This window comes from Phodopus roborovskii, unplaced genomic scaffold, assembly GCF_943737965.1.
Source record: "Phodopus roborovskii unplaced genomic scaffold, PHOROB, whole genome shotgun sequence".
In the NCBI taxonomy this organism is placed as follows: domain Eukaryota; kingdom Metazoa; phylum Chordata; class Mammalia; order Rodentia; family Cricetidae; genus Phodopus; species Phodopus roborovskii.
The window spans coordinates 22,702,531-22,725,418 of record NW_026126517.1 but is presented as its reverse complement, the minus strand read 5'-3'; the positions used below and the strand labels follow the sequence as shown (position 1 = coordinate 22,725,418).

Below are 22,888 nucleotides of genomic sequence, written 5' to 3'. Positions count from 1 at the left end.
TGAGATGCAGATACCGAAGCCAGATGGTGCCCACATACTGCCAGCCCTCCAGGCTCCTTGGAGATCTCATGGGAAAGGTGGGAGAGGGAGTTGGACCCCTTTGTAGGTCTCTGCCCACATGGACAGGGCTGGAGGAAGCAAGTGACAGTGAATTCACTCTTACTGCTCACTCCTGGCCCAGGGATGAAGCAAGCCAACACCCAATTATCTGGGTAGGAGTGGGTCCAGCTGGAGTTCCTTGGGCCCCACCCACCCAAGCAGAGTGATTGATGGATTGCTGGGAGCATGAACTGAAGCTCAGCACTGGACCTTTCGGATTCACCCACCTTGGATAGCAGTGCACCTTGGGAAAACTCACGAATGTGGCCACAGACAGCTACCTCTTGGGTGGCCAAGAGCACCTGAGAAGCAAGTTCCCTATGGGAGAACTCAGGCTTCAACAGCATCCAACAGGATCCAATAGACCCAGTCACCTTCAGCCTGACACCTTCAGACTTCTGCAGGGCACTTAGAGTCAGGCAGAGGTCTCTGTCCCCAACTGTTCAGGGGTCAGTGATGAAGGGCCCATAGATGACTACACCAAGCCTGTTTTCATTAGCATGTATTTGCTAGAATGATTCATTGAAAACCAGTTAAATGAGACTGCACACGTACCCCAACTTGGAGCAGGAAGTGGGATGTTGAAAGAGTTGGGAAGAGGAGGGAGGAAGTTGATCAAAAGGCATGAGCAAATGACCATGAAGGGGTGGTAGGGAGCCTGGCACGTCCTTCATCCTGAGTGCAGGCTGTGATAGGACAGTGGAGCACAGCTGGGGAAGATGGGCATCCTTGGTGCACAGCTGGGGGAGATGGGCATCCTTGGTGCACAGCTGGGGAAGATGGGCATCCTTGGTGCACAGCTGGGGGAGATGGGCATCCTTGGTGCACAGCTGGGGAAGATGGGCATCCTTGGTGCACAGCTGGGGGAGATGGGCATCCTTGGTGCACAGATGGGGAAGATGGGCATCCTTGGTGCACAGCTGGGGGAGATGGGCATCCTTGGTGCACAGATGGGGGAGATGGGCATCCTTGGTGCACAGCTGGCGAAGATGGTCATCCTTGGTGCCTTGCACTAGTGGGCACTGGCAGTCTGGAAAGAGGAAGGCATGGTTTGAACTGGGAGAGAGGCCTCTGGGGCTGGTAATTTTGTCCCTGTCCCTCTTATTATTCCAGGGATCCCTCTGCAGTGTCCCTACTCTGCACATCCCACTTCCAATACTCAGTCCTCTGTTTAAAACATTAATGGGGACAGTCCCCCAGCCCCCCCCACATTCCTCTCTGCTTGTTGTCTCTTGTTCTTATGTGTTCTCTACCCAAACCCTCATGTGCCTTGAAGGAAACATACCTATTGTCACAGCTCATCTTCATTGACCTGCCTGGGATGGGGAAGAATGAAGATAGGATGAAGGCAGAGAAGGGGAGGCCTGGAGTCTCCTGATTGTGGATCCCCTCCTCCTCATTAGGGAAAACTTCCTGCCCTCCCCTTGCCCCTCCCACCCTGTCAGTTCCCTGACAGCACTCACCTGTGCCTCTTACTGCCCCCACAGCGGAATCTTTTGCCTTAAAAAGAGATAGTAAAGTATGTTGCCATTTTCCAAGGAAGACCTGGAAGTTCTTCCAGGCTTGCTCCCGACTCCCCCAGCATCATCACAGTGTGGGGCTTGGAGTTTGTGTTTAACTGTTTCTCTGTTTATATGGGGCTGGACCACCAAGCAATAAGTCAATCAGCAACTATTCATGTCACTAGATCTGTGATGGACTATGAATGTGTTGGAAGTGGCAGCTGGTGTTCATGATGCCACCAGCACAGTGTTGGGGACAACAGGGTAGCTGCTCTGTGCACTCTTGGAGGAGGACAGGCCAAATTCAAAGTTCAAATCCCTGCCTTGGCTTATAGCTTCCAACCACCGCCCCCCCAGACGGATCCAGGAGCCAGCTTTCTGGTGGAGTGGCAGGAGCCAGCATGTTGGGAATTCCAGAACACAGAAGCCTATTTGCTTCCCCAAGGGTCTCCCTGATTGTGATTCTATTTTTCTTTTGGTGGCAACAAACATTGATTAAGCACTTGCTGTTGTACCTGCCAAGGATGGAAGGTATATAAGGACATTTTCTCCTCCTAAACCCCTCCATGGTTACCCCAAACCCTTCCTAACGTACCCCGCTTTACTCCTACAGCTGTCTTAGGATACTAGCTCAAATCTTATAAGACTAATGGGTTTGTCCCCATTTAACAGAGAGAAAAACGGAGTCTCTCCCATCCCCAAGGTTAGGATCAGTCAGTGGTAGGCCCCAGGGCCTGGATCGCAGCCCAATACGGGGAAGGGTGAATGTCAGATAAACCCAGGCAGGGGAGTTGCCATAAGTCTCTCTGCAAGTCTCATTGTCCATCTCAAACGCTGACCGGGGGGGGGGCAGGGGTACTGTCCCTCGGTGTACTGAAACTATCTAATGGCTAGGGTGTGGCCACCTCAGAAGGTGTCCAGATGAAGTTAGGATAGGGTGCCTCCTCTTGGCCTCCTCTGCCCCACAGTTGCCCAGCTCAGTTTTCCCTCCCAAGGCCACTAGGGGGCACCCTGAAGGAAGCGGGAGACTGCAGTCCACTGCTCACCTAAATTCCTAAATTCCTCCTTTGACTGAAGTGTGGGTTGGGAACTGGCAATTGTCTTTATTGTATGACTTTGGGAAAATTCCCTAACAGTCTCCACTTACTGAGGAGGATGAGGAGGCCCACGACGAAGGCCAGGCCCGCGAAGATCAGGCCCCCTTTGCGGACAGTCTCATAATCTTGGAAGAGAGGAGGCGTGGCAGTGGTGTAAGCGAGGCCCTTCGACCTCCCAAATCCACCCACCAGCAGCCCCATGCCGTGGAGAGCAGATAGCAGGGAATCAGGCCGGGCACCTACAGATGGCGCGGGCAGGGGAAGACTGTCTTACCATAGTAGAATGGATCCTCTGCACCCTTAGCGTTGCTACCTGAGGAGAGAGCCAGGGATGGGATGAGCAAGACATCACAACCCAGAGCAGTGGGAACTCCGAACTTCTCAGGATCCCCAAGGGCCCAGATAGACAAGGGGAAGCTGGATGAGAGTGGCCAGGACATCACACAGACATCCTGGGATCAAACGCAGGGCCCTGAAGTAGAGATCTGTGCTGGCTGGGGGAACCCTCACAGTTCCAGGAGGGTGTGGTCCTCCCCAGCTCCCTGCTCTGTATCAGGCCAAAGAGCTGGGTTCCCAAGAGGCTACTTAGTGACCTCTATTGATAACTCCACTTTCTCCAGGAGGAACAGTATCTGTGAACTAAATGGATGGGTGAACCAGAGCCTCTATATTCAGGGAGCATGGCCCCCTGGAATCTTTTAAAAACATTGGAAAATGAAGGCAGAATCAGGACTTGACTCATCCTAGATTCTACTTTCCTATGTCATCATCCTCGGGGAAAACTTAGCAAGAGAGAGAAATATGCACTTGGTGTCTGCATTCCAGGTCCAAATGAACAGAACATCCGCTCAGACCACCTGCGGGGCACTGAGCTATTCCCCTCTAACCCACAAGAGACTGAAGGACAGAGAGGGTGAGTGAGCCACACAGCAAGTAATGGGCAGAGCTGGAATTTGAACCCAGGCAAAGGGTCCCTCTCAAGTGACAGGTAGGAAGACTTGTCCACAAGCTACATGGCCCTGGCCTATTGTGCCCCCCTTCATCCTGGTGGGAAGCAGCTGCTTTCCAGCCCCCCTGAGCTCAGAGCACAGGCCAGCAAAGCTGCAGTCACCCCTCCCCCTCCATGTCAGCTCCACTCTTTGGGGCCCTGCTGGAGACCCTCTTGGCCCAGGGGGGGCTGAGGCCCTTTCTAAAGGGATGAACAAGTTAGCAATTCCCAGGCAACTTTGAACTGTGACCCTGATGTGGTCAACCACAGGGCCTGGTGGGTCTGGCTGTTTCCAGTGGCCCGAGGTGGTCAGCAACTCACAGACCTCAGGGATGGGTTGTTCAGGAAGGCCAGAATCTAGGAAGAAGCCACAGGGACCCAGGCTCTGCTTCCATGCAGAAGAAAGTGTCCCCAGCTTCAATCACAGTCAAGGTCACAGAGGGAGCTAGTGTCAGCCTCAGGTGGATCTAAGCTAGGACCTCTCTTCCCTTTCAGAACCACTTGATGAGCCCCTCCCCCACCAGAGCTCTGAGCCAGAACCCTCAAGATCTGCAGGTCAGCAGGGGCCCTATTGGACTCCAGGCCTGAGTCTGTGGATCCCAAAACTCAGGGTTTTTCTTGTGACCCTAAGCCAGCTGGGGAAGGCTGGCCAGAAGGGCTGCTCTTCCCACTCCCAACCCTGGAAGCCCCTGCCCACTTAATGATCTTAGTTCTCCATCCATCCAATACAAGAAAGTCACACTGGGCAGGGTGTGGAAGGCTGAGGCAGGATGATTGCAGTGAATTTTAGGTTATTCTGGACTATACAGTAAGTTGCAGGCCAATCTGGGCTATAGAACAAGAGTCTGTCTCAAAAATAAAGTCAAACATGAGCACACAGACAGACAGACAGACAGACAGACACACACACACACACACACACACACACACACACACACACTTCTGATGCTCTAACTTCTGCTATTCTGTTTCTTTTCTGTGGTGGTGGAAGAGTCAGGTCCTTTCCCATGGCTAATTTTCTTAGAGAGCCACTGGCTGGAAACCTGGAGGCAAGTGAGCAAGAGAGGGGAAGGGGGTTCGGCTGCCCACCGAAGGCAGTCCCAGAGGGAAGGGGGTTCGGCTGCCCACCGAAGGCAGTCCTGCCAGCCTCCCTAGGCGCTGCACTCACCATCACCAGCCGACAGCCCTGTCATTTCTCCAGCCATCACAGCTTCTCCAGTCTTCCTGCAGCCTCTACCTCGGGGACAGTGTCTGCCGTGGGGGTGGCCGGGACAGAGGTGGGGGGCATTAAATATTAACAGTGTCAGGTAATATTTACCCTGGTCACAAGAAAAGCTGAGTGTACTCAGAGGGGCTCCTGCTGAGCCAGGCAAGAAGGCGGTGTTAGGGGTAGCCAGAGGCAGAGAGGGGTTGGCTGCAGTCTCCAGCCCCTCCCAAAGGAAATTTCCAGAGAGCAGGGCCCGGATGGGCAGCAATAGTAGTCTTCCATCAGCAGGGGAAGACGCAGCTGGACTGAGGAAGTGGAAGTTTCAAGATGCACTCAATGTGAATGGCACGGGGCGGGGCACTCTGTCAGGTCAGGGACCTCTGAGGCCCTTAGCCGTCAGAGTTTCCTGCCAGCCCCTGTGGATAGCACCATGGCAGCTGACATTCTCATGGGGCACTCAAGTTTCCCCGAGGGGTTCCTAAGGAGCCTAGCCTGCCTCCCCTCTCACCAAAGTCCTCTCAACCTTGGGCCACAGCAAGATGGTGCTGCTGTCCTGGACAGTCAGTCCTGACTTATTTATCCTGATCCTAAGGCCACATTTAGTGACTCACACCTTAGTCTGAAGTGCTCTGTCATCCCTGACTAATGTCTTACCCTAATGCCCGGCACTCCCTCATGTGGCTGGCCACCATGCACTTAAGATACTTTCAGGAAGGAGCCCAGCCTTGCTCTTATGGCTTATGAAGCATTTTCCAGCTGACTTCTCCCTTTTGGTTTATCTCCCTACTTGACAGGGGCTATCTGAGGCACAGAGAAGTTAGGGGCCTTACCGAAGGCAGAATAGCCAGTGAGAGTTGAGGAGACTGATGGCAGCTCCTTCAGATTCAGGCACAGATGCTTTGCCCACACTTACCGGGCTGTCCCCATGTCATTGTGACTGTCCCCTTGGGAACTATGGTGTGGGTGTTCAATGAGTACTATACAGTTTTCTATGGGTTTTAGACAGTAGAATTGTCCTCCAACAGGCTAATGTCTATCACTAGCAGGTGATGTATAGACAGGTACACAGATGGTAGACGCATACATAGCTGATACATACATGCATAGAAACATTCAAACATTCATACAGGCTACATAGGTGATGGGTGGATAGATAGATGATAGATTGATGGAGAGATGATAGCTAGCTGGATAAAAGATGTATGGATGGGTGGGTAGATAGATAGGTAGGTAGGTAGATAGATAGATAGATAGATAGATAGATAGATAGATAGATTGATAGATAATATCTCCTTCAGTCCTTCTGGAGCGAAGAGCTCCCCACCTGTGAGTCCCTCTCAACCAATGCCAGGGCACTGATAGCTGTGTTTACACCCTGGATCCGCCACATGCTGGTCATTTGACCTTTGTCAATTTGTTTAGCTCCCCATGCCTTTGTGTCTTTGTCTATACAGTGGGCAGGACACAGGACTCAGGGAAAAGTGTGGGAACTGAGACAGGCATATCTGAATATAGCCTAGGACAGTCGGTACCACTGTCCACACTGCATTGCTTGCAAAGTGACTGCCATTAGCCTCTTTAATGGTACCATCAGAAAGCCAACCACTCTCTAAGTAGGTGAGAGGAGAGAGAGAGAGAGAGTGCCCTGACTGTGCAGCTTTGAAACATCCATGCAGCTCTCCCAAGCTTTCAGAGCCCAGTGACACACATTCATAAAAATAGACAGCAGCCCTGCCCTGTGAGAGGCTGGACTCACATGCTAGGCTCATTCACAGTCTCCATTTACACCTCTGGTAGCTCCATTTGACAGAGAAAGAAACTAAGGCTGAACACTAGCTTCCTCCAACTATGCCTAGAGCAGATTAGTGCCATAGTCCTCCAGAGATGAGAAAAATACTGAGATTAATGAAGGGGAAGCCTGAAACATAGAAAGGAGAGAGCCAGGATGGGACTATGCAGGTCAAAGATGGCAGGGGGATCTGGAGCCATTCACACAATTTAGCAGCACCTCACCCCTGAGTTCTCTGTAGAGTAAGAGATGAAAAATAGGTAGCAAGTTAGAAAGATATATGACAGACAGAAGGATGGATGGATGGATGACAGATAGACGGACCCGTTAGCGGGCAGGCAGGCAGGTGGGTAGACAGGTAGGCAAAGCCATGGGAAAGCAGGTTGACAACTACTTTTCTGTTCCAGGCACTGGGAAAGTAACCCCTCTATTGCCACATGATTCAGTGGGGGGAAGGACAGGACTAGCATCATCCTGTTTTACTGAAATGCAGACATAACCGGCCAGGGAGCAGGCAGCTAGAAAGTACAGGGACCAAGATGTGACTCAGTAGTCTGAAGTCAGATGGATGGACTCACAGCTGGATGAGGAGACTCATGAAGAACTCGTTTCCCCAGCTTCCAGCTCAGAGGTGCCCTGTACAGCACAGCAGGGCTAGTATTGAGGTGTCCTTATTTAGGACAGCCTGTCTTCCACTTCTGCTTCTCCCACAAGTGAAAGGAGCCAGTAGGTGTGTTTGAAAGTGATTGGGGATTCCCTGAATCCGAGTTGAAGAGTGCAGGGTTGGGGACAGGCTTGGGGGACTCACCTAGGTACCATCTGTCCATGGCAAGAGCTGCTGGAGATGTCTCAGGTACACAGGAGCTAGGGAATGCCTGCTCTTGCCTGGGGCCTGCATAGGAAGAGGGACACGCCTTCCCTTCATGCTAGATGGGCTGAGTTGGGACCGGAAGAATGAGGCAGGAGGAGGGGCTGGAGGGGGAACTGTTACCCGCACCTGCCTGCCTGGGCTGGTTGGAGCATGAGGCTAGGGGAAAAGTCTCCGGCCTCTACTGGTCTGAGTGTCCCAAAGGAAAGGGACACTCAGAGCAACAAAGTAAGCTACAGCATCCTCTGCTTCCTCCTCAGGGACCTTGCTGCTACAGCCAGTGGTCTGCATTGTGTTGTCTAAGAGGGTTTCTAGAAGGGCAATGGCCAGGACACAAGCTGGCAGGGCCAGAGCATCGTCCATCTGTCGCCATGGTCCACTCCCCCTCCCAGCCTCTATGGGTTTCAGGCTGGCAGCTGAAGGAGACACACAGAGGCAGGTGTGGGTCCTCAGCCTTCACTCAGGACATTCCATCCTCCCATTCAGTGGGCCCCACCCTGATGTGTCTTGCCCCTGGGCCCCTTCTGAAACCCAGAGACCTCTGAGGACCAGGTAGGAAGCTGCTCCAGGTGCAGTGGGGACTCTGTGCAGGAAGCTGCCCCAGAGATGGGCAGTGGCTGGAGCCCCAGCTGGTTTGAGACGCTCCCATGGTGGCCTGTCCTTCCGCCTCACCTACAGCTCTTCACTTAGCCCTGGGGACATGTCCCAGTTGTGATGTCACACCTGCCTGGATGTACCTATGGGGTCTCAGCAAGAGCACATAATGAAGTCCTCTGAGGATGGCAGGGGAGTAGCTTAAAGACACAGTGTCTTCTAGTCCCCAGGGCTGGGGTGGCACCAGGAGCCAGCAAAGGAATGACAGAACAGCTACTCAGTGGCTCCCAGTGTCTTTGCGCTGGCCACTGAGTCTGTCTCAAAGCTAGGCCACTGCAAGAAGTCTTCATTGGATGACTAAATAGGACCACAGAGTCTCCCTAAGTCTCCCAAGATCATCCTGATGGTCATTCCATAGGGATACCCGCAGAGTACCAACAGTGCTGGCTCTGGTCACCGTGGTGACTGGCTTCTCTGTCCCTCACAGCAGCACCCTGGAAAGTGGAGGAATGTCACCCTCAGGGAGATGGAAGCACTCTGAAATGTTGGCCTGACCTCATGCTAGGTTCTTTGGGTTGGCTGAAGTCTGTCTTATGGTTCTGAGCTGGCAGCATGCCCACTCCCCACCCCCAGCCACTTGTGAGATGAAGGGCAACTCCACCCAGTGGCCCTGTCATGTGTTTCCAAGTAGAAATCATAACCTTCAGGTATCCTGGAGCTGTGAGTGGAAATTCCCCAAGCCAGGCACTGGGGAAGTTCAGGCAGCACCAGTGGTCTCTGTAGACCTCAGCAAGATGCCTACTTCCCTGCAAGCAAGCCCACTGAGTTCCCCCCAACCTCAGGGCTGTGAAAAAGACATCTTCTTTCCTAGTAGGCACCCAGTCAGCCCTTCACTTGTAAAAAATTACCACTTTCCTGCCCAAGATCCTCTGAATATGATTCTAAGCCTTTCTGTATCACTTCATTTCATCAATTTTTAAAAAATTGATTTTTTTTTTGTTTTGTGTTTTGAGAAAGGTTTTCTCTATGTAACCTTGACTGTCCTGGAACTAGCTTTGTAGATCAGGCTGGCCTCAAACTCACAGAGATTTGCCTGCCTCTGCCTCCCGAGTGTTGGGATTAAAGGCGTGTGCTACCAATGCCTGGCCTCATCAATTCTTTTTTTACTATGTTTGTTTATTGATTGATTGATTGTGTGTGTGAGAGAGCTTGCCTGTGTTGTGTACATGTCTGGAGCTCAGAAGACAATTTGTGGGACCCAGAGTTTGAATTCAGGTTTTCAGGCTTTGTGGCAAGTGCCTTTACTTGCCCTCATTCTGGCCCCCTTTTGCGTTCCTTCTTAATCTCACCCTAGTGTCCTCTCTGACCCTGTCCCCAGCTTTTCTGCTCATCTGTCCATTCCAACCATACTGCCTTCTTAATGGCTGTCTGACTTTCCAAGACTCATCCCTACCTCAGGACTTTTGCCAGGACAGTTCCTGAGTACTCGGCCTGCAGGGTGCTCCTTCTTCCCTCGGCTTTCCTTGTGGGTGTCACTCAGAGACTGTCCTACACAACCTTTCTAAACTTTCACACTATGCTAGCCCAGAGAACATTTTGCCAGTGACTCAGATAGCCCCCAAGTTTGCCTAAGGCCATTTTCTTTCTAGTCTGCCACCTGAATATAGCAAGTAACTAGCCTAGTTTGCTCTAGGGAGGCAGTTAGTACTTAGCACCCTTGCCCTTGGACTCTCTAACACCCCATCCTGAGACACACACACATACACACACACACACACACACACAAATACCCACACCCACTTATACCCCTACACCTAGGCATCCCACACCCACATGCACTGACACACCTGCTCTCAGCCCCAGACGCCCAGGTAAAAGTTAAGAGCTGTTGTGATCTGCTGAGTTCACCTTTCTCTTGTCTAAGCCCTCCTCAGGCAATTCCCATGCCATCTCCCAGCCAGCCAAGACCATCACTGGGGTTTAGTCAATGCTGGGGACAAGGACCCCTCTGTGAGACATCTTAATCCCCTGCAAAGAGACCCTGTCTCATGCCGCCCTGAGAGCAGCAGAAGGGGTGTCTCCACCCATGTGTGAGTCCACAGTCCCTTAAATCAGACCACCCCACTGCAAATCCTTCTATATACTGACCTTGCCCTTCTGACCCAGTGAGTCAGTGTTGACTCCCTGTATGAATCGTGCCATCTGAAATGCACGGTGACACCTACCTCAGAGGCTTGATGAGGGAGGATGTCCTTAGGGAAAGTGCTTGTCCAAAGAAGATCCCAACAGTGGCAGTACCACTCTCTGCCCTAAACTAGGCTGGGTCCCCAGGAGATAGGATTGCTTACCATATCCCTTTGCACAGCTCAGGAGCCCCATTGACTTCTACTAAAGGCTCCCTGACAGTTGCCTTCTGTCCCAGTGTTCCAACTGGATCCCCACCAGCCATCACCACCACAGGCCCCAAGCTTCCTTTCTTCCCTGGGAAAAACACAAAAGCATGCTCTTTCCACCAATGTCTCAACCTCTATTCTCCTTCTTGGAGTCTTGCCTGGAGCAATGGGGCCGCTGCTCTTCTGTTTTTTTTTTAGAAGAACAGGGCAGGCCAAGCGCCTCCGCTCCCCTTCTCTGTTGGGTTTCTCCAGTGTGAAGCCCCAGAGGGGCATCCAGCTCTGCCCTCCTGTGTCCTCTAAGACCCAGAGACCAAGGCAGCCTTTGGAGCTGGGAGAAGGTTCTTTCACGGGGACCACAGTGGCTATGCCTCCAGGCAGGTCTGTCTTAAGTCTCAGGGCAACCATGTGGACAGGCCCCATTGCATTTGTGGGTAGGGAGGTCACAAGCTGGGACATCCAGTAGATCGTTGTCTCCCTGATGCCAGCAGGAAGTATCAGAGTAGAGGTCCTCCTCAACAGTCTTCCGGAAACAGCCATGAGCTATGTGATGTTTCCTGCCAGAATCCATAGCATTGCACTCCAGCTTCATTTCCTCCATGTGAGTTGATTCGGGGCTTCAAGGGGGTGGAAACCCAAAGCCCCAAGAACCCCCAGACTCCAAGCTCAGGCCCATTCTCCAAGATATAGTGTCCACAGATACTGGGCAGGGAAGGTGGCTGCTCTTTGTAGGCCCCATCTGTGGTGGCTAGAGGTCCCAAGCCCTAAAGAGTGCCAGCTCCTGTCTCCTGCTGTGACCACATGTGCCAGGTCACTGGGGTCTTATAAGGCAAGGGCTTGGAGGAGGTGGGCCCCATAGGACGCAGTCCTTAAGTGTTGGCTCCAAGATGGTCCAAGCGGTGGGGCACAGAGGTTCTGGGAGCTGCCAAAGGGCAATGTTCACTGAGACTCAAGGTCACCATGTTATGGCAAGGGCAAACCCATTAGTCCAGCCTCCTACACAGAGAACACCCTGGAGAGAAATGCATTCTTGACTTTCTCAGAACTCACACTTGGCCTTGTCCTGGAACTAACGTGTTTCTAGTTGGCTCCCTGTGGCCACTGCCTTTGGAGAACCTCTGGGAAACAAGCCATTCCTTTCCCTCTGTGGCATCTGGAGTCCTCAGATGTGACTCCTGTGGCTTTCGTGTGGCCTGTGACCATCCTGTCCTGGCCTATGCGCATGCAGAGGCCACCACATCCACTCACTGTTTGCACCATCTATCACTGAGGCTGAATCTAGCTCTCCCCACCTGGTAATGACTCTGCCTGTTTCACGGTTCTGGAGCATTCCAAAGATCTGCTTTGCTTTTTCTGACATCACAGTCAGCCAGGCTTTGGTATCACTATTCCATAAAGCATGGGGACTGCAGGTAATATGTGTACAAGCCAGGTCTGGAATCCAGGTATAGGAAGGGACCCTTTATCAGTGAGGAAGCTACCCTCACACAGCCATTGTTGCTAGTACTGGCAACAAGACATTTTCATGTAGGAAGTTCAGTGTGTTTTTTATGTCTACTGTATCACTTTAACTCAAGGAAGCAACAGGGAAACATTGACGAATTCATTGTATAATATATATTTATATATAGTGTATATACTGTATAGTGTAGTGAATAGTGTATATACACACACACACACACATACATACATATATATATATATATGTATATATATATATATAGTATACACTGTATAATGTAGTGTATATTACAGGCTACTTTGGCTTCAGTGGCTTTCCCAGAGTCGCATCTTGCAGGAGGCCTAAACTTACCCTAAGGACTTTATGGAGCAAGAAGGAAGGCGACAAGAGAGGTAGGGCTGAAGCTCACACAGCTGGAGAGAAGAGGGGTCCAGGCTCCGAGGCAGGGACCACTTCCGAAAGCCCCACTCCTCCTGCCCCAAACCCCAAGTCCTTCAGGACATCAATGCCAGCATTGGCCCTTGGCAAGGCACCTCTTGTTGCTCAAGGCTGTGGAGCTGGTACTGGCTCCGTAAGTCAGCAGGTGGTTGGCCTGAACTGGTTGATTCTGCCAGTCAGGAACTTAGGGGTGACAGCAATGAATCACACTAATGGCAAAGGTGGCCATTCCCTCCTCTTTATGGCCTGGAGACAGGTATTTTCAAAGTTCCTCCCCTGGCTTGGACAAACACATCTGACCTTCCTTGCTCTCCCTGGGCCTCAGGGGAAGGGACAAGGTGAGCACCAGACTGAGCTGGAGAGTTCTCCTCACAGGCCAGCCTGCCAAACTGTGAAAGGCAGAGCAGTGCCTCTCAGAAGAGGAGGGGGCAGAACCCCTTGACCTTGGGGTGTACTTCAGCTTCTGGCACCTGCTTCCCACCTCTGGTGCTAGCCTTAAGCCTTGCTCTCTGCCTCTGCCCCTCTCCCAAGAATAGTTTGGCCAGTTCCAACCTACATCCTGCAAGAAACAAAACAAAACAGAACAAAACAAAACACTGGAAAGGCTGGTGATCCAGGCACAGGTTAGTGACCTTAAGAATGATCAGCAGTGGATTGGGGTGGGATGAGGAGGTGGGGTGGGGTGGGGGATGGTGGGGGGAGTAGGAGGCTGGGAGGGAGAGGGAACTGGGATTAGTATGCAAAATAAGGTTGTTTTTAAAAATAAAAAAACAAAGAGGAAAAAAAAAAAGAATGAGCAGCAGCAACTTCCACAGAGGCTTGAACATCTTTGGGGTCAAATTCATGTGAGATGGGGAGGTTCTGAAGATCAAATCTGGAGGACCCTCAAAGTCACTGAGGACAAGGGACTTGCAAACACTTTGTAGTGTCACTGTAGCTTTCCTGTCCAACCAACTAAGTTGTCACATTAAACCAAATCATAGGGACTTGGGATAGAGCTCAGTCAGCCACAAGCTCACACAGCATGCATGAAGTCCTGAATTCAAACACCAGCACCACCAAGAACCAGCTGTGGCCATGCACATCTGTAACCCAAGTTAGGAGGTGGAGGCAGGAAGACCAGAATTTAAGGTCATCCCTGGCTACATGTTTTGCTTTTAGTTTGAGGCAAGCATGGGCTATTTGAGGCCCTGTCTTAAAGGAAAAACAGAAAATAAGCCACAAGAGAAAGGAACATTCGGTATCAGAGGCTGGGGGCTGCACGGTCCCACCCTCCTGAAGTTGCAATGGTGATGTGAGTGTGGAAGGGTGAACTCGCGTGAAACCTCAGTCCTGCATCTGGCTAGAGCTTGGTAGATGCCTTACTGTACTATTTCCATCGCTGTGGGTCTGGTCTCCAGACCACTGGCCTGCCATTGGAGCCTCCTGAGGGCATAGCCTGAGGTGTGGTTTAGCTCAGTCACATCCTGAAGGGTCATGGAGCAGATAAGGTTGCAGGAGCCATGGGTTGCCCCTCCCTTTATCTGACAGCTTTCCCCAGATGCCAGCTCTGTAGTGTACACATGGCCCTGGGAACACTGCCTGAGTCCAGCTCCAGCTCCCTAAAGCTACTGTGGCCCCTGGACCAGCCTTGGGGGACAAGAGAGAATCTGTAAAACTAGACTGTCCAGCTCAGGATAAAGTGGAGTTACCAGTTGTCTTAATTAAGCTTGCTTTCTTTTCTTTTCTTTCCTTCTTTCCTTCCTCTCTTCCTCCCTCCCTTCCTTCCTTTCTGCTTTGTAGACAGGGTTTCTCTATGTAGCTCTGGCTGTCCTGGAGCTCACTCTGTAGACCAGGCTGGTCTTGAACTCACAGGGATCTACCTGCCCCTCCCTCCTTGAGTGCCCATTAAAGGCATGCACCATCACTGCCAGGGTTAGGGTTTCTAATGCTCAGAGAAAAGACCATGACCAAAAAACAAGTTGGGGAGGAAAGGGTTTGTTTTGCTTATACTTCCAGATCACACACCATCATTGGAGGATGTCAGAACAGGAACTCAAGCAGAGCTGGAACCTAGAGACAGGAGCTGATGCAAAGGTCATGAAGGGGTGATGTTCACTGGCTTTCTTACCCTGGCTTGCTCAGCCTGCTTTCTTACAGAACCCAAGACCACCTGCCCAGGATGGAGCCACCCACTATGGGCTGGGCCCTCCCCCATTGATCACTAGTTGAGAAAATGCCTTCCAGCTGGATCTTATGGAGGCATTTCCTCAGCTGAGGCTCCTTCCTCTCTGATGACTCTAGCTTGGGACAAGTTGACAGTAAACCAGTTAGTACGGCAAGCAAACTAAGTGGGTGCCTTTCGACACATAGTAAAATGACAGTTACTCTCTTTTATTGATGTAATGAAGGAAGATCAGAGCCTCTCAGTGGACTTCTTCAGAGTTTAATGCTTTGGTTTTAGTAATGCCTGCATAATCCCACAATCCTTTGTGTGTCTGGGGTCTGTCAGGGTCTTGGCCACATGCAAGGACACGAACACCTGATGTGCTGTGAACGGAGCTCATCTGCTTCCTTACCAAGTCCACATTTGACCGAGATATTCTAATCCCCGCCGTCACTGGCTTGACAATATTAAACTTGATTCTTGATGAAAGATTCCATCTTTTCAGAGTTCCAAGGGGGCAAAGCACATTAAGAGCAGGTGTATCAAATGTACCAAGCAGGTCTAGAGATCTCATTAGCAAGAGGGCGAAGCCATCTGCTCCTTCAACCCTGTGTTTTACAGCCCCTTGGCAGGAAGCAACTCAGAACTCACAGGGGCTACAGAGGTTCTCTTGAAACCCTAAGGTGTTCTGTGCATTCTCAGGTTAGATCAAGGCTTAGTCTTTGACCTTCAGGAGTTGTGTCTCACCCAAGACACACAGAAGCCTGGAGACTGGGCTGTGCACAGGGGTGAGCTTGCCACCTTTACATGGAATCTGCCTGCAGCTGTGTTTGTTTGGCCAACAGTACTTTAAAAAAAAATCACCAAACTCAACTGGAATGCCAATGGGAGGCTTGCAAGTTCCTTTCTACGTTACTGTTTTTATGCCACTAAGCTTCTGTGGCTGCTGTCCACTTTAACCTGCCCCTCTGTGAGAAGAACCTGAGACCAAAGGGAGCAGGGCAGATGGGGTTCAAAGTGGGGCTCCAGGAGCCCTTCTTTACAGAGCCCCCATTCTTCAGTCTTATCTCCTCCCTCTGACTGGGGGCAGGCTCTCTTGTCCTGCAAGTTCCCCAAACCCTCAGACTCAGAGTCACTAGGAAACAAGGTTTATTGACTTGTTTTTCCATTGTCAGAGGATAGATCACAAGACAGAGATCAGCAGTCCTGGTACACAGTGTGGTTTGATTAATTTCCAAGGGATACACAATGGACAGGTGGGGCAGGGTCTGGTTTGACTTTCCACTCTGATGACCTTTGACTTCTGGCCTTTGCTCACCCAGGTTGCACCTACCCTGTTGGTCTCTGACCTGCAGCCCTGCTGCTCCTGCACCCTTCCATCCCTCTCCACTCAGACCCCATCAGGCAGAGAAAGGACAGCATGGTGGCCCCAGACCCACACCACAAGGCAGGGAGGCAGGCCCACCCCATCCTCTCTGTTACCTATCCCCTCAGCCACCCCCTGCCAGAGACCTGCTTCAGAGAAGGAAGGAATCCTCAGGTCAAATAAACTGGGCTAGAAATTAAAGTCTCAGAAGCAGGGAAGGTGGAAAAAGGCAGGGGGATTCCAGAGCCTACAGTTATTGCGTGAGGAGCACATTCCACAGAAGCAGAAGAACCTGGAATTCCTGGGTGTTCCACAAGGGTTGGGCAGACTGGGACTCTGCAGTGGGCACCCTAAAAGGAAAAGGACCCCAGGAGGCCTGCAGGAAGGCAATCCTAGAGCTCTCCAGCTGCTGACAGACCTTCAAAACTGGCGGAATGGGGAGCAAGTTTCTTCTGAGAGTCCATGAAAAGCAACAATGAAGATGATTACACACTTCTCAGTCCTATGACAGCTGGGGACCCTGCCCTGGGTACAACTCTCCCTTGAACCTAAATCCAGAGATGGGACTAGGACTCCTCCAGGGCCAGAGCAGACTCCAGAGAGCTGGAGAGGATGGAGGCAACAGGAGGGCACAAGGTGTGGATGGCAACATGGCCCAGCCCCTCCCAAGTAAGGGAACACACACACACAGTTCACAGCAACAACGAAATCCACGAGTGAGTAGCCACAAGACCACAGTCAGCAGGACATACACACACACACACAAAGACACAGCACAGAAAGGGGCCAGACCCCCAGTTGCAAGGAGAAGGGAAAGGCTATGAGTGTTGCATCTTTAAGTACAGAACTGGGTTAGCAGTGACAGGAAGAGGCACAGGGAACACATGTTCTTGGCTTCTCCTAGGGAAGGAAAGATCTGGTCTGAAGTAGCCGGTTTTCTCAAGCCTTGACACCAGCCGCTAAAGGATCAGGTAGTTGGCCTCGGCTTCTGGAGGCTGTGGAGGCAAAGAATTCACATTTAAAGCTCAGACACTTTCTGGTACTCATACCTAGTCTTCTCTCCACCTTCAGCACAGTCCCATTGCCCATAAATCCCTCAGATGGCATGCCCTTGAAGTCCCCCCAAGGTCCAGTGAAGACCAGACAAGCCTGAGAGGCAGGGAAGGCAGGTGGAGGCTGGGGGGAGGGCACGGGTAGTTTTTTGGGCTGGAGTTGTTAACAGACCCCTGCTTAAATGGTCACGTGTCTTTAAGACATCCATCTCAAAGATGGATGACGTGAGCCCAGCTCTGCTGCCTGGGGCTGACATGTGGAGACACACGCAGACACTGCCAGGAACTAAAACACTGTACAGGTTCATGGTAGTATTGCCATCATAGTAAAAGCTGCTGCCCATGACACAAGACAGTTTTTTGTCCTGTTTTGTCTATTGCTGTTGTTTGTTTCCCATTTTTGAGACAGAGTCCATGTAGCCCAGGCTGACCTCAAACTCACTGTTAGCCAGTTCTGACCTCTCTGTTTTTATCTCACATGGGCTGGTTTACAGGTATGCTCCATTATGCCTGGCTTGAGAAAACCTTTAGTTTACAACAACAGCTAAAGTTTCGCACTTGTCCATTATGTCTTACTGTGTGGAGGCTGGGGCAGAAGTGAGGTGACAAAGTTAGCTTTCTTGCCTTTGTATATCCCAGGGTCTGCCATCCAGACCACAGTGTGTGGGTGTTCTGGGTGACCCTAACCTATAGTTACAAAGACCTAGATTCAGGGCCCAGCTTGTCACATACTGTCTGCACTATCTAGTTTTGTGTCAACTTGACACATGCTACAGTCATCTGACAGGAGGGAGACTCAACTAAGAAATGCCTCCATAACATCAGGTTGTAGGCAAGCCTATAAGGCATTTTCTTAGTGAGTGATGGGGGAGGGCCCAGCTCATTGTGGTTGGGGATACATGTGGGCTGCTGGTCCTGGGTTCTGTTAGAAAGCAGGCTAAGCAAGCCATGTGGAGCAAGCCAGTAAGCAGCACCCCTCCACGACCTCTTCTGCCTCTGGGTCCCCCTCTAGCTTGAGTTCCTATCCTGACATTCTTCAATGTGGAAGCCTACACCAAATAACCCTTTCCTCCCCAACTTGCTTTTTCCAGTGTTTCACCACAGCAGTAACAACCCTAACCAGGACACTATCTGAATGGCTTTTTCTGACTGCAGGTTTTTCTGTTATAAATGGGGCCAGCCCTGCATGTCCTAGTTCTCCTGGTAGGCTCCTGAAGGTTCCTATACGGCCTGCTAACTGACTGGAAGATTTATCCAATCACTAAGTACTCTCTGGCACACCCTACAGTGAGCAATGAACAGACAGTGAGCCCCAACTGTTGAGGACAGTGCAGGTATGGGCAGGTGCATATTATTTTCCCTACTTTTGAGTAGTATTAGAAAGCTTCATAATATATGTGTGTATGTGTGTGGGGTGTGTGTGTGCATGTGTGCTTAAGTGGTTTGGGGCTCATTACTGGATGCCATTCTCAATGTTATTTTGACATGGAAGTCACATCCCTGTGGAAGCTGGGACAGTGCCCCGAGGCTGTTTAGAAGCCCTGGTTCCCTGTGCTTGTGTGTTTGGGTAAGTGTCTCTGGGACTGGGCTGTCCACTGTCCCTCCCCGACCTCTGAGAGACACTTGAGAGTGAACTGGTAAGAAGCGTCCCATGAAGAAGTTAGGGCGATACCACTGCCCAAACTCAATGAAGACAGCAGCAAGACGCTGCTTGTCATCTACCTTCCTGCTGGAGGCTGGCACTTCAGTTCTCTGTCTTCTGGGGCTCCGCAGCTGGAAGAGAAAGAAGATTGGTGTAGTGTAGGCTGCTCACCCAGGGGCTATGCCATGCCGGACCTTCACTTATGCCTCATACTAGGATTTTGTGTCACTGGTTACAAGGGCTTGGACCTAGGATGTTGAATATGGGTAATGATGGCTACCTCTCCCAGTTTCACACACCGGTAAAGATGAGGTCTGCTTGGTATAAAGCAGGTACTCTGTAGACAATGACTATTGCTAGTAGTTTGTCTTTTGTTGTGGCATATTCGTTTAATCAGGCAAAGATGTGTTACATTTGTTCATACGGCATTCGTTAACTATGTAAAGATGTGTTGTATCTGCATTAATGAAATAAAATTAACCTGTGCTCAGAAAAGTGGGGTTAGCAACTGGCTGACAGGAAGTAGCAGGGGGTAACTTAATGCCATATTTGTTTGTTTTAGTTGAGGCAGTATGGAAGGGAGTGGCTTCTGGGATGTCAGCAAAGAGAAAAAGCTAGCCAGTTGCTACTCTAACTCTCTAAGCTCACAGCTTTTCACCCTAGCCTTTGAATCTCCAGTTTTATCAGGACTTTAGAGATTTAGGTAGAACTAACTTTAGCAGCAGCAACAGAACCATTGTCTGGTGGGGGGAGCAGAATTCCCCCAGGCTATGGCCTTAGACCTCCCCCCACACCCACTAGCAGTTTAAAGTGCAGCCACTGTGAAGAAGGTAAAACAACAGTCTCTGGTATGGAGGAAGTGCCAACATCACAGAGGTCCTGCAGAGCCCTCTCCTGGCACCTCAGAGGCATGTCTGCTGAATGCCAAAGTAGCTCATGGTACCCAGTTCAGTCCTTCCCCAAACCATGGGAAGACTCTCAACTAGCACTCTTCACGGCAGTTACCGTTTGTAGTGATGAGGCTCTCCCCTTGGGCCTCTTCATCTCCTGGAGCCCTATAACAAGAGGAGACACACTGTCAGTGGTGTCCAGGGAAACCATAGTGCCTCCCCATTCTCTTCCCTGAAGTAGTGCCTCTAGGACCCCACCCCTCAGAGCCCCCTACAGGATTCAAACCCTGAGGACCGCCAGGGACAGAGGCAAAGAGAACTTAGGAGTACCCTGCACTGTCTGCACCCCGACCCCCTCCCCACCCCCGTGGGATTTGTGTGCCTGCCACAGACTCTGAGATCCATGGCCTCCATGGCTGTGTTAATGAAGGGGTGTAACCTTGTATGGTATAAAAGGAAGGTCAGGTATCTACACAGTGCACAGAGCCCCAGGAAAAGATGAGAAGCAGGGACAGTGTATCAGCCCTGCACCTCTTAGCAAGCCTAGCTGCCTCAAAGGCCTCCAGACAAGGTTCTAGAACATTCTTTCTCAGTGTTCCTTCCCCAATTTACACCCGAGGGCCTACTCTCCATGTTGTGATGTTGCCTTTGTTCCAAAGTCACTTGGAAATCCCCAGATTCATACCTCAGCCTCCCACATTCTCTCTCTGAGACAACCCACTGGGTTCACACTACACCCTCTCCCTATCCCCTCCGCTGTTGCCCCTGCTGGCCACAGCCTTGACACTCTTACCGGGGCTTCTGATTGAAACTGCACTTGCACCTGCGACCTGAAACACAAAGAAACCAGTCAGTCAAGGTCATGCTCCCAACATCAGCCCAAGGCCAGGCTTGACATAACCTACTGTGAATCTATACAGGCCGAAGGCACTGCCAGACACAAACAGTGCATGCCTGCACTACTACATCTACTGAATGAAGCAGCCCTGGGGGGGGGCAGGGCCAACCCAGGCCAGGTGCTACGGTTTAGATGCCAAATGCACCCCGCAGATAGTTGTGTCTAAATACCCGATCCTCAGTGGGGTGCTATTTGTGCGAGGAGGGACTCTTTGGGAGGGGAGCCTGGTTAACCAGAGTGGGTTGCTGAGGTCAGGTCTTGGAGGTGATAGCTGCTTCTGGTTATACTCTGAACTTTCTGCTTCCTGCTCAACCTTAATGAGAACAAGCCACAGATGTCTGCTGCCTTGGACCAAGCTGCTCCGCTGCGATGGACTTTGCCCTTTCATAAGGTGAGCAATGCCACAGCTCTTGGGGAAAACACATAGAGACACTTTCCTAGGAACACTAGGAGAATGGCATCTGTCTCCTGGGATTGGCAGAGGCCCTGCCCTAGAGATGCAGAGAACAGCCTTCTCACCTTTCTGGTTTTACTGAGCATTACTATATGCCCTGCCCTGTATTGGTCTTGGAGATACCATGGAGAAGAAGACCACTCTCCCATAGACTGGCAATGGATAAGCTTGTACACTGCCCCCATCTGTCTAGCAGTCACAGAGAAAGGGAGGCACACTTACTTAGGATGAGGAGTATCCCAACAGAGAAGAGGACCACGGCGAACACCAATCCCCCAATCCGCAGAGTCTGGTAGTCTGCAAAGGAACCAGGGATGTGAGGTGGAGGAGGGGCAGGGACAAGAGATCATGTTTGTCCCTCTCAGATGGGGCCACACCCCGGGGGGCTACCGAGTTCACTTACCATAATAGAATGGATCCTTTTCTTTCTCCTTCTCGGCTGCTGGGGAAGCAGACAGACATGGTCAAGAGGAAGGCAGAGGTGCTTGCTGCAATGTCTCACCTGTCCCACAGCAACCTCTCCCCACTAAAGGACCCCTGTGACGCAGGATCATGGGAAGATAAGGGAAATCTTGGAAGATGGGTTTGCTGGGCTTAGGGTCCACATCCAGGGCCTATGGTAGGTATGACTCAGCCTCATGGGGTCCTGAAGTCACAGCATGCCCTTCATTTACTCTAAAAGGCTAGGACTATCTATCATCTAGTGACAAGTGGGGAAACTGAGACCAAGGGGTACTCATGACTTGCATATATGGTCAAGGTAGGTTAATTATAGGCTGCAGGTCCACAAGAGCCCAAGGTACCCACAGAGGGTAACAGAAGACCAGCTGGACCCACCCATGCAGGGAGAGTGGAGGACACCCCGATTGGGATCTGTTTTTCTCTGCTGACTGAAGGTAAGGTCCCTGGCCAGCTGTGAAGCTGTGTCTTGAACCTAACATTCAAAATGGTCAGAACCTTCTATAGAAATGGCTATGGCTGCCCGCTTGGCACAGCCAGGCTCTAAAAGACACTTACCACTAGCCAGGACTGCAGGGGCCAGCAGGCTGCAGAGGATCAGCACCGTCTCCATGGCGTCTGGGATAAAGGAAGAAGACATCACTCTGGGACAGAAGACCTTCCTCCTTAAGCCATCACCCTAACTGGGGCTCATCCCAGCCTTAGCTGTGCTGGCAGCATGTGTGACCTGAGGCTACTTCAAATCCCCAGGACCAATGCACCTATCGCCTGCCTTATCAGACTCTCAGAGAGCTCTGCCTGGTCAATTCTATTATTGCAGATGAGTCAGAACACTTAGCAGATGACACTATGAGAGGTCCACACCACAGGTCTGGGACCAGAAGCTTGATGACAGTAAATGACCTTCATAGAGGGAACTGAAGGATCTAGGTCATACAGTGTTTCAGTAACTTGTTTAGCATGGGGCTTCTGGATCAAAGCTTTAACATCCCAAAGGCTTGGGAGATGATCATCCCACTGTCTTTCTTCAGGCCATCTCTGCCACAATAAGATGTGGGGCCTCTGGTCCAGCTCCCAATGTCAACTCTCTCTCTCTCTCTCTCTCTCTCTCTCTCTCTCTCTCTCTCTCTCTGTGTGTGTGTGTGGGGGGGGGTGTGTGTGTGCATGCTTGCTATATGTATGCAGGCATACCTGGAGGCTAGAAGACCCAGGGCACCAGCTGGAGTTGTGAGCTGCCTGATGTGGGTGCTGGTCCCCTGGAAGAGCAGTCAGTGTTCTTAAGCACTGACTCGTCTCTTCAGCCCCTATAGTCCTGTAGTCCAGTCCATGGGTGGAGGCCACACTCTGTTCCCCAAACTCTATGGCAAACCCTGACATCCATATATAACCTCCTTAATTTCCCCTCATGCTGTTTCCTCTGTATTCATCAACTTCCCCTAGAGGACCAGGTCATCATCCCCAAAAGGTGACTTGACTGCATAAAGGGAATGTAAACAAAGGTTTCTGAGCAACAGCCTCCAGTCCCCCCTTCCCCAGAAAACACTGAG

The 22,888-nt window shown here is 51.2% G+C and overlaps 1 protein-coding gene across 1 annotated transcript in view; it reads right to left on the bottom strand.

Moving 5' to 3' along the window:
• Window positions 1-1,364: 1,364 nt before the first annotated feature.
• Window positions 1,365-22,888, bottom strand: part of LOC127231644 (FXYD domain-containing ion transport regulator 6) — a 43,647-nt gene continuing 22,123 nt past the window's right edge. The window contains exons 2-11 of the mRNA XM_051197314.1: window positions 21,900-21,959; window positions 21,286-21,324; window positions 21,105-21,179; window positions 20,324-20,360; window positions 18,739-18,771; window positions 3,732-3,752; window positions 2,973-3,007; window positions 2,749-2,823; window positions 1,563-1,599; window positions 1,365-1,415 (exon numbers count right to left, since the gene is read on the bottom strand). Coding sequence (XP_051053271.1) covers window positions 1,391-1,415; window positions 1,563-1,599; window positions 2,749-2,823; window positions 2,973-3,007; window positions 3,732-3,752; window positions 18,739-18,771; window positions 20,324-20,360; window positions 21,105-21,179; window positions 21,286-21,324; window positions 21,900-21,954 — 432 coding nt within the window. The 5' untranslated portion in view covers window positions 21,955-21,959 and the 3' untranslated portion in view covers window positions 1,365-1,390. The remainder of the gene's footprint in view (window positions 1,416-1,562; window positions 1,600-2,748; window positions 2,824-2,972; window positions 3,008-3,731; window positions 3,753-18,738; window positions 18,772-20,323; window positions 20,361-21,104; window positions 21,180-21,285; window positions 21,325-21,899; window positions 21,960-22,888) is intronic.